Below are 19908 nucleotides of genomic sequence, written 5' to 3'. Positions count from 1 at the left end.
ACGCCTCCCGTACAATAGAGAACTTGCCATCTCTAGGCTCACTTCGCTCCGCCGCCACCCACAAAGGGAGCCGGAGACCAAGAATCAAATTGTGGTCTTCACGCGGAAGAGATTCCTTAGCGGACACGCAGAGCCAGCGCCTTCACTGAACGAAGGTAAAAAATGCTGGCACCTCCCATCATCTGGTGTTCACCAGCGTCAGAAACCCAGCCAGATCTGGGTAACGTTCAGCTCTAATGCGCAGCACCAAGAAGCCTCTCCCAACAGGGCACTACTCACTGGATCAGACTTGACAACCAGTCTTCCAGGGGCGTTGATCCGCTTCTGCAGTTGATCCGCTTCTGCAAGGAGCCAAAGGCCATCTCCTTCTGCCAAACTCCAGCTGATAGGTTGACAAACTACCACGACTGGCACACCCACGAGGTGATGCACTCTGTAGAGAAAACTACAGAGACAAAAAGACTGTTCTCTCACAAGGCTAAAAGAAAACAGTGCAAGAAACTTTTACGCAAAGACATTGTGGTGCAACCAGCTAACCTGGAGCTGTGCATCCACCCTGCATCCTTTGCCAAAGAACCTTGGCCAAGGGACCTTGACAACAGTCAATATACATACAGGTATAATAAAAACATGTTGGCTTGCCTTGTTTGGATGTTTTTTTTTTATTTTAATTTGCTACATTGTGTAAAAATGTGTTGCTAATGTACATTTAATTTTTGCAAATGTTTAGTTAAAGGCTGGTTGCTATAGATTATTTTAGTGGCTTATTTTTGGAAGATGGATTTTATTTGATGGTTACTTTGACATAGATTATTGTTCACAATGGTTTGTTTGTTGGATTGGAAGTGTGTAATTGATTTGTATTGTAATTGATTGGTGATTGGATTAATTGATGGTAAATTAATTGTGTTGATGCTTTGTTTTTCTTTAATGATTGTATTGGTATTTTGTTTGGATTAGTGTCTTTGATTTGGAGCATTGTTTGACATAGTATATATGATGCAAAGATTATTTGTATCATGTACACATTGTCAAATTGAGTGTTTGTATTTTGATTTATTAGATATTGATTGAGCTTGGTGTTGTTTGATTTTTGGAGAGATTTGTATTTGGCCATGTTCTGTATTTATTTGTATATTGGTTAATCAGGCATATACAGTATATATATTCTAATATATATATATATATATTAGAATATATATATTCTAATATATATATATATATATATATATATATATATATATATATATATATAAATGTAAATACAACTGTATGCTCATTTGCATGTCTTAGGCAGGTCTGCAACCTAGCCTTTCACCATTATCACCCAGCACACAGCACTTCCACTGCAGGAAGGGATTCTGGGAAATGACATGCAAATGAGCACACAGTGCCACTTTTTGCTTCAAAAAGCCTATAGGGAACCATGTTAAAAATGGTTTTTGAAGCACTTTAAAGCTCCCGGGTCACGTGACCGGGACATGTTAATTCTGCAAGGGATACCGGCACCCCATAATGGGGCCTATATCTCCTGAAGTAGGGGGTTCTCGGACCTGAAACCAATGCGTTTCAGCTTAGAAGACCCCCTGCTCATGTATACTACTATTAAAAATCGTATCTGGCCAGCACGATCGCCTGTAAGAACCGTGCATTGAGACGCAGCGTCTCTATGCAGTTCTTACAGGCTGCTATGTTTATAATAGTTATCGTGCTAAATAACTTTTAGCACGATAACAGGGGGGGGGGAAAGGTGATCGTGCGCTATGGCCCTTTTGGCCAAGGCTGGCCGTAAACGTGCCAAACAGCCTTATTGAATAGCACATATGGCTTCAGCCTTTTGCGGCCGAGCGATAGAACCCATTTTAGCGCTACTTAACGTAGCTTAGTGAATCGGCCCCCATGACTTTTAACACCTTTTAACCAGGATAATTCACTAGGCAAAACAAGGTAGTGGAATAAAATGAGGTTTATTCTGGTAAACTCATGTACAGACAATGAATATACAAAAAACACAGACAATATACCAAATACTTACTGTGGATCTGGGGTTGAAAGTTAGGCACAAATAGGTGCAGGGTGCCTGCTTCGGAAGGCTTACCCTGATCGGGAATTCCCTTCCGGCTTCCTGGTCCTCTTTTCGGCTAAAAACCCTAGCTGCGACCGCTACGTTCTAAAATGAGAACTTGGACCTCGCATCTGACTGTCTCTGCAGGGCAGACTTTCTTAGCTTCAGAAACTAAGCCGGTTGCTCTGTTATTCATAACAGAGTAACTTTGAAAAGCCTGCCCGCGCTTCATCGACTCAAGCCACAAGATTGTCTGATTCTCTGACTCTGCCAACTCCTTACATACCCTCCGCTTTTGTATCTTCAGCATTGAAGTAGGAGGAGTGACCAATCAGAGCGTGGGAATTCCTTCCCACCAGCCAATAGAAAAAGGGGTTCGTCTCTTGGCTGAAGTCAGAGGAGGAGGCATGCTAAGCCTGCTCTAAAAGCCGGGTGGGCGGAAAATATTAATTAGCCAATGGGAAATGCGCCTACGAGCTGTAACTTCCCCCAGCTAAGTCATTACCACCCGCTAGGTAGGCTCCACCAGGTCTGGCAGACTCAAAAGGTGTCCTCACTGGGTGCCCTTTGGTCTCCGGACCTGGCAAATCATCCTTCCTTGCCCACCAAACGGTCTTCTCACCTCTGGACATCCTCTCCTTTGAACTACGGACTCTATGTAGACATCCCGGCACCTATGTATGTGCCCGGGCTGGCTGCATAGATACCTATACCTTCAGTATTAAAGATACTTTAATAAAGTATTGTAAGGAATCCACACCTCAGTTTACTGCTTACCTTGCCTTACAGACCTGTGTAGTCCTGGAACACTCCCCCTGCAATCAACAGCAGCTGTGTGGGCTATCACTGCAACCTAGCCTTGTACTCACTCATTGGAGCAGTGCCCTCACACCCTCCTCCGGGGATTGGCCCGCTGGCCTTTAAGTACTGCATTTCCACAATCCTTCTCTGCCGAGCATAATCCTTCTTGGAGGTTCACTGTGTTTGCCACAGCCACCTGTTTGGCCACCTTGTTGCTGTTTCCATGTCCATGTTCATGTTCCTTGTTTCTAGTTCGTGTTCCTAGTTCCTGGTTCCTGGGGCCTGCTGCTCTCTCTCCATTGCAGAGGCCGTGTTCTGGTTCCTGTGCTGAAGCGGAGGATCTCCAGCATTTACTTCAGCTTCCTGTTTCCTGAGGCCTGCTGCCCTTCCCTTAGCAGAGGCCGGTCTACTAGTGTTGAGGTCTGTAACTCTCTCTCCTTGCACAGACTCGTTCTGGACTCCTGCGCTGAAGTATTGGTTTACCAGTGCTGCCTGGTGGTGTGCCCACTCCGGTCTGCCTACACCTTCCTGAAACCGGTTCCATGGGCCATGGTCGCCGCTCACGCAGAACCCGCTCCCGCCCTGCAGCTATTACGCTGAAGCGGGACCTAGTTGACTTCCTGTTACCGAAATTCCACTTGGATAACGTTTACCCTAATGTCTCCTATCCTGACCCTGGCTCATCCACTGACTACGCTGCTCTGTCCAGTCCCGACCCTACTATGAACGACAACGAACTGCGCAATCTGGATCCGACTACGTGGTCTCAGGTCGGTGATTATACAACCCCACCTCAGCTCCGCGGTCCGGTCCTGGTTTGTGGCGAGCACAACCGTGACAAGTATAGACTTTGGAGAACCCTATACCTGCGAGGGAAATGGGTCTGGGATATGCGGGCTCTAAAACCAGCAGTCTAGGAGACACTGGGTAGCCCCGGTGTAACTCACCCCCGTACCTGCAAATCATGCCTGCACGCCGGGTAGAATTAGGGGACTACCGGTAACTTTGTCCCCTGAACTCCTGCAAACACACTAACTGCATTTTCACCCAAATATCCCACCTAAAACTTACACTCCTGAAGTTTTACGTGGGGTTTGAGGGAACCAGTCCCAGAATCAGGGCTCAATTAGACCATAACATCAGTGTATAAATGTTCACTTGTAGATCACCCATTAGGGATCAGCTATAATAAAAGCTATGTGAGACTCACTTGAAACCTGTGTATCTGAACTCCAGTCAGTAAAGCTATGCATTGATGTCTATGGGGTGGTGACAGACCTATATATATACCATAATGGTCATGCCTACCCTCCCAATAAAAACCTGCACAAATAACATGACAGTATGGAGTGAACAGGTGAGTACTCACAATACAGCAGCTTGTCCCTGGGTGATGCGTGCCTCACGCCAGCAAAGTTAGTAGAATAGATGTCCCAAAAGGTCCAAAAAACAGAGCACAGCAGTAACAAAGAGTGCGGCCACAAACCAGAAAAATAGGTTATAAAATAATTTATTTAGTGACAAATGAGGGGTGCAGGGTAACTCTGACGCATTTCGGGAACGAGTTCGGAAACGCATCAGAGTTACCCTGCACCCCTCATTTGTCACTAAATATTATTTTTTAACCTATTTTTCTGATTTGTGGCCCCACTCTTTGTTACTGCTGTGCTCCATTTTTTGGACCTTTTGGGACATCTATTCTCCTGAAGTTTTATGTTTCTGGGGCAAGGGGAACAGGTAAAGTGGAAAAGCAGGGCATACTTTGACTTTTACAGGTTACATTACATGACCTCTGGCATATGTTACTACTTAGCTGCCAGGGACCAACGGTTTTCATGGGTAACTAGTCGGGCTTAACCTTTATTATGCAGACGGCTACCCCCTACTGTCACAATGACAATGGTGGGTGTTGATGTTATATAATAAGAAAAAAAGCTGTGTGTGCTGTGCACGCGCATAGTAAGTGAAACTTCTTTGACTTTTGTCACAGAAATTGTATTTGTGTTGGTGTTGGTGATGTTTTAATTAAAAATCAAAATACAATCTCAATGACAAAACGCAAATAAATTTGACTTAGAATGCGCGTGCTCGGCACACATCCCCTGTATTAGCTATTTGCACTAAGTGTGAATTCCGCGTGTGACAGTGTGCGTGTGACTGAGAGTGTGTGTGTGACTGAGAGTGTGCGTGTGACTGAGAGTGTGCGTGTGACTGAGAGTGTGCGTGTGACTGAGAGTGTGCGTGTGACTGAGAGTGTGCGGGTGACTGATAGTGTGCGTGTGACTGATAGTGTGCGTGTGACTGATAGTGTGCTTGTGACTGAGAGTGTGCGTGTGACTGAGAGTGTGCGTGTGACTGAGAGTGTGCGTGTGACTGAGAGTGTGCGTGTGATTGAGAGTGTGCGTGTGACTGAGAGTGTGCGTGTGACTGAGAGTGTGCGTGTGACTGAGAGTGTGCATGTGACTGAGTGTGCGTGTGACTGAGAGTGTGCGTGTGACTGAGCGTGTGCGTGTGACTGAGCGTGTGCGTTTGACTGTGCGTGTGACTATGCGTGTGCGTGTGACTGTGCGTGTGCGTCTGACTGTGAGTGTGACTGAGTGTGCGTCTGACTGTGAGTGTGACTGAGTGTGCGTGTGACTGAGTGTGTGTGACTGAGTGTTCGTGTGACTGTGAGTGTGTGTGGGGGTCTGGGGGGGTCAGTGTGTGGGGGTCTGGGGGGGTCAGTCAGTGTGTGTGGGGGTCTGGGGGGGTCAGGCAGTGTGTGTGGGGGTCTGGGGGGGTCAGGCAGTGTGTGTGGGGGTCTGGGGGGTCAGGCAGTGTGTGTGGAGGTCTGGGGGAGTCAGGCAGTGTGTGTGGGGGTCTGTCAGTGTGTGTGGGGGTCTGGGGGGTTCAGTCAGTGTGTGTGGGGGTCTGAGGGGTTCAGTCAGTGTGTGTGGGGGTCTGGGGGGTTCAGTCAGTGTGTGTGGGTCTCTGGGGGGTCAGTCAGTGTGTGTGGGGGTCTGGGGTGGTCAGTCAGTGTGTGTGGGGGTCTGGGGGGGTCAGTCAGTGTGTGTGGGGGCCTGGGGGGGTCAGTCAGTGTGTGTAGGGGTCTGGGGGGGTCAGTCAGTGTGTGTGGGGGTCTGGGGGGTTCAGTCAGTGTGTGTGGGTCTCTGGGGGGTCAGTCAGTGTGTGTGGGGGTCTGGGGTGGTCAGTCAGTGTGTTTGGGGGTCTGGGGGGGTCAGTCAGTGTGTGTGGGTGTCTGGGGGGGGTCAGTCAGTGTGTGTGGGGGTCTGGGGGGGGTCAGTCAGTGTGTGTGGGTCTCTGGGGGGTCAGTCAGTGTGTGTGGGGGTCTGGGGTGGTCAGTCAGTATGTGTGGGGGTCTGGGGGGGTCAGTCAGTGTGTGTGGGGGTCTGGGGGGGTCAGTCAGTGTGTGTGGGGGTCTGGGGGGGTCAGTCAGTGTGTGTGGGGGTCTGGGGGGGTCTGTCAGTGTGTGGGGGGGTCCGGGGGGGGTCAGTCAGTGTGTGGGGGGGTCAGTCAGTGTGTGGGGGGGTCCGTCAGTGTGTGGGGGGTCCGGGGGGGTCCGTCAGTGTGTGGGGGGTCCGGGGGGGGGGGGGGGGGTCCGCGCGGGTTGCGCCCGGGTTTTTGTACCACCGCTTCCTGGGGGGGCCCGCAAACGCCCGCGTCACTGGAGGGATGAATGGCGCCGCTGCCAGCCGCTTCTGCGCATGCGCGGCATGGCAGCGGTAGTGGAAGTTAGGCGGGCCCATGTGTGGGCTGGGAGGGAGGTCCCATTCGGGTTAGGAAAGGGTGGGGGGGGCTGTCCCGGTCGGGCGGTCTCTGCTGTCCCGGGCAGCAGACGGGGAACGGCAACACATGTCAACAGCCGTGGCAGCGGGCGGGGAACGGCGCCGCTGCCAACCGCTTCTGTGCATGCGTGGCTTTCCTCCAGTCCCCATGATTACTGAGCATATGCGGCTTGGCAGCGGATGTGCGGGGGGAATGGCGGCCGTTAGGAGCGTCAGCCATGTGGGGGGAGCAGCGGCCGTTAGGAGCGGCGCCGGCGGCTATCGCCGCCGCCGCCGCCGCATCTGATTTGTTGAGCGGGTGTGATGTCAGTGTTCGGGCCGGGCTGAGCCAGAACACAGCCCGGCCTCAACTGCCAGCACTGACGTCACATCCGTTTCATTTCTGTCTCCACAATCCATTTTTGCCCCAGTTCGAATGAGGTGCCACTAAGGAAGTTTCACTTCAAAAAGTGAAATACTGAGTTGTAAAGAATGTCGTTTGCTGAGGTCAGTTTGGGCTTCTGCACCATAAACTATGTGCTCATAGTCAATAATTGGTATTAGCATCTGCTGTGCAATGCACTTTCTGATCAAATGGCTTAGGCAGGATTTATTTCTATAAAGTATATCCAGTGTGGAATAGATTTTGAATGTCGGTTTGACAATATCAAAATCAAATGTTAGAAGGAAGTAAAACTGCTTATCCAAATATTTAAAGCTAGTAACTGAGGCAAGATTAATGTAAGAGCTGGCTCTAATTATTTGGCCAAGTCACTGGCAACCAAACAAAAAAGAAATACTTAGTTGTGCTTCTGACTTTAGATAATAATAATAATAATAATAATAATAATGTAAGGGGGTCACCCCCGGTTCCCCTGATTTTCCTTTGCCCCCTGCCTTACCCCTGTGGCAGTGGGGGAAGGGGACGGCGACTTCTCCCGGCGGGCACCGCCCTCTTGGTTTTGGCGCGAGCTTCGCCCATGCGCAGTAAAGATCGCGCACGTGGTCCCCATAGAAAAGAGCTTTGCCAAGGACTACAATTCCCAGCAGCCTCTGGGGACTGCACTTTCACCCTTGTCACAGGCAGCATTGAAGCCAATAGAGCTGGCAGATTCTCATGCTGCAAAGTTGCAACAATGTTGTGTGCAGACAGGGTTTTTGTCAGTTGCAGCACGTTAGGCAGTCAGGAAGAAGCAGAGCAAGGAGGCAGACAAGGGAAGGAGGTAGGGTACGGGAGAGAGGGATCCCCTGTACTAGCCAGCACCCCCTTGGCCCAAGATAGCTCTAGTTATCCCATATAGTGAGTGTTGCCAGGGATGCCCTAGAGTAAGGGACCCTGTCACTCAGGTTAGTCAGTTGTTAGTGGGAGTCAGGACTGGGCCTCGTTAGGGGAGTAGGCAGGCGCTTAACCCCTTAGGCCCCAGATAGACTCTCCCTCTCCAGTGTATGGTGTATGTAGGATTGGTTGCTGTGTGTTGTTGCTGCATGTGCTGGGCGCAGTGTGTGCAGCGTGTGTGAATGTCTGCAGGCTGACGGTGAGAGCTATGTGTCTGCTGCAGGCTGTTAGGAGTAGCGAGTAGCTAGATGTTGGGGAGGATTAGGGACTTGGGTAGCTAGGGGAGTGGGGCAGGTTATTACTCCGCAGGCCCTAGGAGATTTCCCCAAGCCACCCCAGGTTGCGGTTCATCAGGGACAGGCCCTAGGTTAGGGTTCCTGTCACGTTAGGGTTAGTTAGGGATAGACAGGGACCGGAGCAGCCCAGGGAAGGAGGTAGGGTACAGGAGTCAGGGACTCCCTGTACTAGGCCAGCACCCCCAGGGCCCGAGATAGCTCAGCTCCCCAGTAAGGTGAGTGTTGCCAGGGACAGCCCTCAGGTTAGGGACCCTGCCACTTACATTAGTGGGAGCTGGGAAAGAAAGGTTACAGAGAGTTGGAGTCAGGGAGCTGTGAGGGAAGGAAGGGTGCGGGGAGCGAGTGCAGCTCCTGCCCCATATAGGTACCTACACCCCAGGTAGGCCCCAACTCCCCACTAGTTTAGTGGGTAAGTGCTTAGGGAGGCCCAAGATAGGGACGCTGCCCTTAATGTAGAGTGCTGCCTTGTCAGAGTCACGGCTGTTAGTGCTGTGAGGTCTGACAGGCAGGCACCTTGTTGCGCAGCATGTTGGCTGCAGCATCCAGTGAGCTACAGCTTGCTGCTGTCGGCGCTGGGACTCGTTAGGTCTTAGTAAGTACAGTCAAGGCTGGGAAGAGTTAGGGGAGTGGGGCAGGTTATTAACCCCGGTAGGCCTCTAGGAGTTTTCCCCAAAGCCACTTTAGGTTGCGGTACCACAGGGACAGGCCCTAGGTTAGGGTTCCTGTCACGTTAGTACCAAGTGTTAGTTAGGGACTCAGCGGACGCTGCGGTTCCTGTAAAGCGGTTCGGACCCACGTTGGGGTCCGCAGAGACTATTCCAGAGGGAGACCGCCCTGGCGGTCTGCGTACAAAGGAGTTCGGTTGGAGGATCAGACGGATTCATCACACGTCTGACCCTTTGCGAAGCCAGTTGCTGATCCGAGTACCGGAGTGCTCGGCAGGTACCATACAGTCATAAGTGCACCAACGGGCCCCTTAGTGTAACTGTGACTGCGCAGTCACCCACGTTCTCTCCAAGAGTGCGGGACATTGGGTGGGATTCTCGGGACACTGGGTGGGATCACCTGGTGTTGGGGAAGCGTCCTGCGCGACGCCGTAGGTGTCTCCTCTAGAGAGGGACACAGGTTATATAAAGGTATTGCGTGATATGTTATATTGCTTGTTAGTAAAGTCACTCGTTAATATATATATTCCCGTGTATGTGATTATTGTATTGTCCTGCGAGGAACCACTCCCCCTCTGGTGGGAGCCATTGCAGGTGGAGGCGCTGAATTGAGTAAGTGGTTACCCCTAGTATAATTGCCCCAGGTTCCCCGTGGCGGAAGCTCAGCCCTCCTGCGAGCCAACAGGTAATGCACCACACCTATGGTAACACCGTATGTTCCTTGCACCCACATCAGATCTGCGATTGGGGGGGCAATACCCGTTACATTTGGAGGCGCTGCTGAGATAGACCTGGGGTGCCCTGTTTTCATTTTTTCTAAATTGTGCTATTTTTGTTCGCCATGAAGAAGTCACGTGCTGATTTCCCGCTCGCGCGGGAAAATGTTGCAGACTGTCCGAGCTTGGCGGGAAATCCTAAGCCCCGCCCCCGCCAACTGAATAACTCTGTGCCGAGCCAGAGTCACTCAATGAAAGAGTGTGCTGCCCCTCCTTCAGATTCCACCAGGGGGAGCAAGCACTGTGAGCCTTCACCCGTAACTGCTGTCTCCATCAAAGAAAGTACTGGGGGCAAAGAAAATTGCTCGCCGTCATATGGACTCTGGCCGACGAAGGCCGGGGCCGTATCCTTTTTGTTGTGTCCGTGTATGATAGAATCGTTGAGTCCGTCGGGTAGTATGAACTTTGCTGTTTTGACGTGCCTAATAAGAGGGCGGCTGGAAAACGCAAACGAGGATGGGTGCCGGGAATGTTTCTGTAACAACGGTGACTGCTCCTTTTGTAAATTGGCCTGGGGACGCATATGTGGCTGCTGCAGGATACCGACTCTGCAACCCGTGCCGTTGGCGGTTACAGGACAGTCCGAGGAAGAGGGCACTGTGGCCGACATAAATGAAATAGACTCTTGGTTTCCTGATAAGGGTGATGAAACAGACTGTAAGGGAGTACACCCCAATGTGTATGTGGCCTGGCACGCGCCAGGAGTGAAAGCCCTTACATTAATGTGCACATGCCTGCAAAAAGCTTATGTCCAAGGAGCCGACCTATTTCAGCTACCGCTGGATTTCAAGACCGGCACCGTGGATGGAGAACTGAGCATACAGTATTTTAGCCCCACATGTGACTGTTCTAGAGCGGCATTGGCGTGGGAGCCTCAATGTGAAGATTGCGGTGCCTGGTTCTTAAAACCTATTGTGCCCCAGCCTGAAGAGCCGGTCAGTATAACTAACCCATCTACCCTTCTCATAGACATTTCGGAGGGCCAGTGTGCCCAAGTGAACCTTCTAGACCTGGTTCCTGAGCAGGAACCACAGAACCCGGATCAGCCCATCCTGGAGCCGAGCAACACGTTGGTGGAGGATCCGATCGTGATGTTGCCAGCGGACAAGGTTGAATTCCCATCGGTGGCGATGCGCCAACCGGCAAACCACCCCAGCAGTGAGACAGAGGAATCACAGGGTAAGGTGTATATACCCCCACCTTCTTCTAGTGAATCCAGCGACCCGTCACTTGTGGTGATGCGCCTGCCGGCGGACCACTTTAGTGACACCAATGAACACACTATCTCGGCGAATGCAGAGCCTGCTGTGGGCCCGTGTGTCCTAGAGGAAGTGTGTCCCGATGTTGCGGACCCTGCTGTGGGCCCGTGTGCCCTACAATGGTCAGTCCGACCTACTACAGAGGTACCATCGGTCCTAGGCTTGGGACCAGTACCTACAGACGACAAGGGTGAGTCGACTGCCCCAGGGGTGTTGGGGGTGAGCCTCCAGGTGACCGCGGAGCACGATGGCTCCTTAAGTCTGGTCGCCCGGGCGAAAGGCTCCCCTCTGCATCGTGTCCTGGTGGAGGTGTCCTCATTGGAAGGTAGCTGTCCAGAGAAGAGAGTGGACCAGTGTCTACCGTCGATCCTTCCGGAAGAAGGGAAGCCCATCGTCAGCCAGCAGAGTGGTAAGGAAACCCCTTGTTCCCCACCGACTCCGATGGAGGTGGCCGTGAAGAACTCCAAAGCTACGGTTCCTGAGCGGAGTGTGAGCCCGTGTGCTCCGACGCAAGTGGTCCCAGGACTGGGATCCAACGCTCCCGATGTTCGAGTCAGTGAGTGGACTGTCCCAGAAGAATTGGGGACAGGTCCCAATACCGCCAAGGTGGGAACTGACAGCGTCCCCGAGGACCTGTTGGCCACCGTGAATCACCGCAGGGGTAAGGTGTCTACTCTTTCCCCCCTGCCAGGTGAAACCGAGACATTGTCCCGTGCTAGCTTCTCAGTGGAAGCCTCACAAAAATATGGGGTCAAAGACTGTGTGGAGAGAGATCCAGGGAGACTGGCCTCCTTTAAGCCCAAAAAGGAGCGCCCCATTCCTCAGGTAGTGGACCACGGGAAAGGTCCTGGCCTCCTGGTCTACCGCATCCAAGCCGCGGATGACCGGGTAAAGGCCTGCTTAAAAGACGTTGTGCTACCCCTTCCACCAGGGGGAGGAAGTAGCGAAGAGCCAGTGACTGTTTCCCCAGAGCGTGCTCAACAGGAGATTTTGCTGGGGGAGGCTCACGGGTGCAAAAGTGAGGTACCCCCACATGTTCAGTTCGGGGCACCCCACACATGGTCTCAGCCAGTCTCGGGTATTAATTGGTGTGATATGCCCTGTAATTTTTCATTGTGTGAAAGTGTACCAATTATGCCATGCCATTTTTCAGTGTGTAAACTTATGTCAAGGTATGTCGTTCCCCAAGCGAGGGCGTTGGATTTTCACCAGGGGGAGAGTGTAAGGGGGTCACCCCCGGTTCCCCTGATTTTCCTTTGCCCCCTGCCTTACCCCTGTGGCAGTGGGGGAAGGGGACGGCGACTTCTCCCGGCGGGCACCGCCTTCTTGGTTTTGGCGCGAGCTTCGCCCATGCGCAGTAAAGATCGCGCACGCGGTCCCCATAGAAAAGAGCTTTGCCAAGGACTACAATTCCCAGCAGCCTCTGGGGACTGCACTTTCACCCTTGTCACAGGCAGCATTGAAGCCAATAGAGCTGACAGATTCTCATGCTGCAAAGTTGCAACAATGTTGTGTGCAGACAGGGTTTTTGTCAGTTGCAGCACGTTAGGCAGTCAGGAAGAAGCAGAGCAAGGAGGCAGACAAGGGAAGTAGGTAGGGTACGGGAGAGAGGGATCCCCTGTACTAGCCAGCACCCCCTTGGCCCAAGATAGCTCTAGTTATCCCATATAGTGAGTGTTGCCAGGGATGCCCTAGAGTAAGGGACCCTGTCACTCAGGTTAGTCAGTTGTTAGTGGGAGTCAGGACTGGGCCTCGTTAGGGGAGTAGGCAGGCGCTTAACCCCTTAGGCCCCAGATAGACTCTCCCTCTCCAGTGTATGGTGTATGTAGGATTGGTTGCTGTGTGTTGTTGCTGCATGTGCTGGGCGCAGTGTGTGCAGCGTGTGTGAATGTCTGCAGGCTGACGGTGAGAGCTGTGTGTCTGCTGCAGGCTGTTAGGAGTAGCGAGTAGCTAGATGTTAGGGAGGATTAGGGACTTGGGTAGCTAGGGGAGTGGGGCAGGTTATTACTCCGCAGGCCCTAGGAGATTTCCCCAAGCCACCCCAGGTTGCGGTTCATCAGGGACAGGCCCTAGGTTAGGGTTCCTGTCACGTTAGGGTTAGTTAGGGATAGACAGAGACCGGAACAGCCCAGGGAAGGAGGTAGGGTACAGGAGTCAGGGACTCCCTGTACTAGGCCAGCGCCCCCAGGGCCCGAGATAGCTCAGCTCCCCAGTAAGGTGAGTGTTGCCAGGGACAGCCCTCAGGTTAGGGACCCTGCCACTTACATTAGTGGGAGCTGGGAAAGAAAGGTTACAGAGAGTTGGAGTCAGGGAGCTGTGAGGGAAGGAAGGGTGCGGGGAGCGAGTGCAGCTCCTGCCCCATATAGGTACCTACACCCCAGGTAGGCCCCAACTCCCCACTAGTTTAGTGGGTAAGTGCTTAGGGAGGCCCAAGATAGGGACGCTGCCCTTAATGTAGAGTGCTGCCTTGTCAGAGTCACGGCTGTTAGTGCTGTGAGGTCTGACAGGCAGGCACCTTGTTGCGCAGCATGTTGGCTGCAGCATCCAGTGAGCTACAGCTTGATGCTGTCGGCGCTGGGACTCGTTAGGTCTTAGTAAGTACAGTCAAGGCTGGGAAGAGTTAGGGGAGTGGGGCAGGTTATTAACCCCGGTAGGCCTCTAGGAGTTTTCCCCAAAGCCACTTTAGGTTGCGGTACCACAGGGACAGGCCCTAGGTTAGGGTTCCTGTCACGTTAGTACCAAGTGTTAGTTAGGGACTCAGCGGACGCTGCGGTTCCTGTAAAGCGGTTCGGACCCACGTTGGGGTCCGCAGAGACTATTCCAGAGGGAGACCGCCCTGGCGGTCTGCGTACAAAGGAGTTCGGTTGGAGGATCAGACGGATTCATCACACGTCTGACCCTTTGCGAAGCCAGTTGCTGATCCGAGTACCGGAGTGCTCGGCAGGTACCATACAGTCATAAGTGCACCAACGGGCCCCTTAGTGTAACTGTGACTGCGCAGTCACCCACGTTCTCTCCAAGAGTGCGGGACATTGGGTGGGATTCTCGGGACACTGGGTGGGATCACCTGGTGTTGGGGAAGCGTCCTGCGCGACGCCGTAGGTGTCTCCTCTAGAGAGGGACACAGGTTATATAAAGGTATTGCGTGATATGTTATATTGCTTGTTAGTAAAGTCACTCGTTAATATATATATTCCCGTGTATGTGATTATTGTATTGTCCTGCGAGGAACCACTCCCCCTCTGGTGGGAGCCATCGCAGGTGGAGGCGCTGACTTGAGTAAGTGGTTACCCCTAGTATAATTGCCCCAGGTTCCCCGTGGCGGAAGCTCAGCCCTCCTGCGAGCCAACAGGTAATGCACCACACCTATGGTAACACCGTATGTTCCTTGCACCCACATCAGATCTGCGATTGGGGGGGGAATACCCGTTACAATAATAATAATAATAATAATAATGTCCACAATCGGACATTAGGAAATATGTTGCTAGAATCTTGTTTTCTATTTTTTATGACTAGTGGAAACAAAATAGGACAAATGACATATCCCATGTATAATAGGAAGACACAGTTATTTATATTCCCTGTCTGGCTCAGGTGCGATGAATTGTCATTTATTTGTGATACTGTTCAAGGGGCAAAAAAAGACAAAACACATTTCCTTATCCTGTGGTGAAACCCCCAAACGGTCACAGAGGCCCCGTTCTCTCCTCCACAGCAATGAAACTGATTGCCGGGGAAGAAAGCGGGGTTCTGTAACAGAGCAGCCCTCCACCAACATTGCTGTGTCATGTGATGCTGCATCGTCGTGGCGACACGACATCACATGGTGACGTGTTGCCGTGACAAACCGATACGTGATGCCGCAATGTCATGACACAGCTTCGTTGCCCGGAGGCCTCTTACAGCGAACTTATGCCGCTGCTGGGAGGGAAATACATTAAACAGTGAATATGAAACAAGCAAGCGTCCTGGGAGAGGAAGAGTCAGCACAATCCTTAAAGCTGCAGACCAAGCAATATCCTACATGTGTTTTTTTTTTAATAAATCAATTCTTTTTTATGAGACAACTCTCAATTACATTTGTAATGTATTATAATGAAGCAAGCATTTTTTTTCTATCTCAACCATTTACAAAGTCACATCCCCTTCCTCTTCTGAAGCAGGCTCTAGCACAGGGGTGAGCCAACTGGTGGGCGCAAGATTTTCTGGGATGGGGGACATGGCAGTTATAGAGGTCCCCCGCTCTCCCCCAAGGCATTTAAATTAAAGGCCGGGGGACCGCACAAGGCCTCTATAACACACATACCTTACAGCGACGCGGCAAAGTGGCGTCACATTACTCCACGCGTCATTTGACACCGGGGCCGTGGGGAGGGGGGGAGAGAGCCGCAGAGGAGAGCAGGCAGGGGTGCGCACGGGTAAAAGTGTGCTCTAGCACACCCATTTTTGATCCCTGCCCTCTGTTTAGCAGTGCACCAATTGTATCTTGTGTCTGGTCACATGATCTTCCCAACAGAACTTTGCATCTTTGTTCCTCTTCTGCTGCACTGACAGCCATTTAGTGAACCCCGGAGCCGAATCATCGCCGATCGGCAACTTAGCTAATTACTTATCATTGTGCAGATTGTATTGATGCACATATTAAAGGAAAAAATAAATCAAATTAAAAAAACGTCAGCTTGGACTGCTGCTTTAAAGCTTGCAATAGATTTAGAGATTGGTTTGGAAACAATTAAATATAGTAATCCGTATCTACTCTTTCATATGAAAGTTCAGGGCCCATCCATCTTAGTAGTCGCCACCATGGAATCTGAGTTGGTAAATTGTTCCCCAAACAAACGGTTTTGCCCATCATAGCACTTAGCACGAGTTATAAATGTTTCTTTGTAGAAAATTGTACTTACTGCACATGTAATATTTTTTTTCTTGCAAACTGGGGTTCGTTTCCGTGCACGACTGAGAACATTTATCATTGGTAGATTTCTTTTTCTTTTTTGTTGAAGAAGAAACATTTATGAATGATTCTTTAACAGTATTGACAGAAATTGCCCTGAGAGTTGAATTGCCCTAAAAAATAATAATAAACCCATTGATTAGATGATTATAGAGTTGTTACAGTGACTGGCATAGCATGTACTTTCTTTAAATGTAACAAAGGTTGCTTCTACAGATATGACAAATATGATAGATGTATAAACACTGCAATTGCATGCACATAGCCCTGTCGCTGGTTCAGGTTTATAATGAAAGCCCTCCAAAAATAGAGTAATTGTGTTTGCTTAATTTCTGTCATGTTTGTCTTGGTTCTGACCTAATGAGGTCTAGGAGAAGAGACTCTAGAATATAATGACACTCATGCAGGATGAACTGTTGGGCTGTGTAACAGGGGAGTTATCCCTGTTCAGGAAATGGGCCTCTAATCCAGCAATGTGGTGGTTAACTGCTGGTAGTCAATTAACCAACACCACCTGGCTGATTAGGTTCTTTAGAAAAAACTCCCTTTGAGACAGGAAGGGAGATTGTTCCTGAGTCTCACAAGTTGTGGGACTGACCATAGGGACAGATGTCTTGAGCCTGCCAGAAGAAATAGCACGCTGTCTGCAAGACACAGGGGAAAGAACCTCTAAACCTGAATGCTGACATAGCCTGAGGAAAAAGGCAGCAACCCAGGAACAGAGAAGACTTTCCCTCCAACTACAAGAAACAGATAAGACTTTCCTTTATAAGACTTTTGGTATACTGCTGCGACACACTTTATTCGAGCAAATACCCAGTATGTACCTGGCAGATACCTGGAATGCGCCGCTCCTCACCTCTGACAAGCCCCGTTGCGTTTGCCTTCCCAGCCTGGGTTCATGCCTGGCTGACGGGCGGCTGATCTGTTAAATGATAATGATTAGGATTTAATAGGCTGCAATGCTTCGCGTGTCTACCAGATGGCATAAATTCATGAATTGTAATGCAGTATATATATATATATACTGTGCAGTATTGCAGCCAGCAGGAATAAAATGCTTCAATCCCTGCCTGGAAAATACCTCAATGCACTCGGGCAGAAAACAGTCACAAACCTCAATACACCCGGGTATACCCGAATTCGTGGGACTAGCCGAGCTCGAATAAAGTGTGTCGCCAGTGTATATGCATATATCAAGATATATGTTTGGGGCTGTTGTGGAACAGAAGCTTTGTTTTACCCCTTTTTTGCATATGTTTGGATGATTTTCTTATGTTAAAGAAACAAGCGCAATAAAAGCCTTATTTAATTTCACCTTACAAAAGTCTCTATTGCATACCTCTGTGCACATCCTCGTACATATGGTGTCAGAATTGGGACTGAGGTGGCCCTTGAAGTTAAAAGGTGCCCCAGAGATTGCCTGTGAATTTTTTTTTGTGCTTTTTGCCTACAAACAGCCTGAGCAACAAAGATCTCATGCAGCAGAGACCAGAGTTAAAGGGATACACACCCCAGGCAGGAAATCTACACTGCACTGAAACCCACAAAACCAGAGATGGACTATTTTCCCCAATTCCAAGAGGAGAGAGAGAGACTGTGCTGAAGCAGGTAAACCTTACTTGCCTATCACAATAAAGTGTAATATGGTCATTGAAATAGGGGTTTTGCCTTCCAGCCGTAGTCAGGGTTCAAGAAGTAAGTTAGCCCTTAAAAGGGATAGGCATTTGTTGTTTTCAAATGTTTCGCTGAAGCAGTGAATACAGATGGTGACCCACGAGTGGTACTGATCTGCAAGTAAAGGCTGCCACACCGCATAGGACTACCAGCTGTGAATGGAGTATATGCAGAAAAGTGTGAAAATTGATGCAAGACTGTGCTGAAGCAGGGGAATTTTCAGTAAACAAGTGCTGAGGGTAAAATTGCCCAACCGGGAAAAAAGGAATTGCTGAGCTGTGTAAAAGGTATCCCAAAGCCAATTGCTGAGTGTTGAGTCGCCCTGCCGGGAATGAAAGAAATATTCCACTGCAAAGAATATATTTTTTTTCTGCAAGTAAAAGTCTGTCTATGTATCTTGGGAGTAAAACAGGCACCCAAAGTGTGAAGAGGGAATGCCATAATACCCAAAGTTGAGACTGAAAATTACTGAACTCAAGCAGAAAACCACATTTTTGCTGAAGTGGAGGGATTACACCTAGCAAGTAAATGGTGTAAAGCAAATAGACGTTTTTACCTAGCAACTGCACATCCAGTATACCTAACGAGAGAGAATGCGTGCACAGTACTGCTGATATTGTAAAACTTACCCAAGAAAAAGAAAAAGTCTACAGAGATGCCTGTGAGAGCTACGACTTCTACAAGCAAAATATGCCCACCTGTAGGACTACCACAATTGGGGGTTCTAGCAAATACAGTGGCAACAGCTGCAATAGCGCCTCCTGAGGTCAGGAAGAAAATTACACCTGATAGCCTAAAAATGGAGGACAAGATGCAGTGTTCCTGTAATGAACCCTACCCCACGGAAGAGTGGCCCTTCCAGTCCAATAAAGAGGAAGATATCTCTTACGGGGAACCCGAACCGAGTTACACCCACAAAACACCCCAAGAATGGTGGGGGTGCCTGAACTCGGCACGAACAGAAAAGACCGCTCCCTTTGATGACGAATATGATCAGCAGGAGACAGAGCGGGAGCAGTGGATCACCGAATATTTCCATCAGCTATTACAGCCCTAATGAACCCTACCCCACAGAAGAGTGGCCCTTCCAGTCCAATAAAGAGGAAGACATCTCTTACGGGGAACCCGAACTGAGTCACACCCACAAAACACCCCAACAATGGTGGGGGTGCCTGAACTCAGCACGAACCGAAAAGACCGCTCACCATGATGACGAATATGATCGGCAGGAGAAAGAGCGGGAGCAGCGGATCACCAAATATTTCTGTCAGCTAACGCAACTGCAAGAAAAGCCTGGCATATACAATGAAGCCGCTGAAGTATCAAATAAAGAAAGAGAAGCCAGTATTCCTGATGGGACGGTGTCATCCAAAACAAAAGGCGGAAAAGGAAAAAGAAAAGCGGTTCTTCACTTACCGTGGAAGGAACAGACACATCCGCAGATCCTGTGGAGAAAAAGGGGGACCGAGTTGCCCTGCAGCCTAAAGAAAATGGAGAATTCGTCCCGCGGATAATCGAATATCCAGAGGGCCCAAGGCAGAAGTCGTGTACCCCAAAGAAGTGTCTGTCTGGTGCCAACAGTGAGGAACCCTCAACCAACCATCCCAGGGAAGCGGAGCCGGAACCAGTGAGTGTCGATCCCTTGACCAGCCCTGAAGATGCCCTGAAAAATGCCAGGCATGACTGTGATATGCTCCATGAACAATTGAAACAAAAGAAAGATGGTTACACAGAGCTGCAGAAAAATAATGTGAAGCTACAGAAAGATGTGCTCACAATTTACTCTTTGGCCAGGACAGAATTGGACGATCTCAAGACTGTGCTAGATACTGCAAACGCTACTATTTCCGCCATGGATGAAAAGCAGAGCCAATCTGATAAAATGATGGCTAAGCTGAAGCGGAAATATGAGGAGGCACTGAAGCAGATGACAGTCTTTCAGCAAGAGGTTCACACTCTTCGCGTAGAGCTGAATGCCTCACAACAGGAAGTAAACAGTGTCCGGACAGAGGTGGACGTATCTCAGAAAGAGGTTCATACACTCCGCAGAGCACTGGATGCCTCACATCATGAGACCAACAGCTGCCGCACAGAACTGGAAGTCTCCAGAAAGGAACTACACAGTCTCACTGAGGAGCTGGACATTTTTAAAGAAACTATTGTCAATCTTAATAAAGATCTCAAAGTCTCTCAGAAGGAGCTTCAGACCCTCAACCTAGAGAAGGAAGTCTCACGCCAGGAGACTGTCATTCTCAAAGCAGATGTGCGTAAATGGAAGGAGGACTGCAAGGAGGCCCTGAATAGTACAGAGA

General features: G+C 50.1%; 1 protein-coding gene across 1 annotated transcript in view; it reads right to left on the bottom strand.

Annotated features, from left to right (window-relative positions):
- Positions 1 to 19908, bottom strand: part of ANGPTL5 (angiopoietin like 5) — a 62815-nt gene that overhangs the window by 23973 nt on the left and 18934 nt on the right. The window contains exon 3 of the mRNA XM_075593207.1: positions 15870 to 16032. Within this exon, the coding sequence (XP_075449322.1) occupies positions 15870 to 16032 (163 nt within the window). The remainder of the gene's footprint in view (positions 1 to 15869; positions 16033 to 19908) is intronic.

This window comes from Ascaphus truei, chromosome 3 (genome assembly GCF_040206685.1).
Source record: "Ascaphus truei isolate aAscTru1 chromosome 3, aAscTru1.hap1, whole genome shotgun sequence".
NCBI classification, from domain to species: Eukaryota; Metazoa; Chordata; class Amphibia; order Anura; family Ascaphidae; genus Ascaphus; species Ascaphus truei.
Note: the sequence above shows the minus strand (reverse complement) of the source record. Positions and strands in the feature narration are given on the sequence as shown.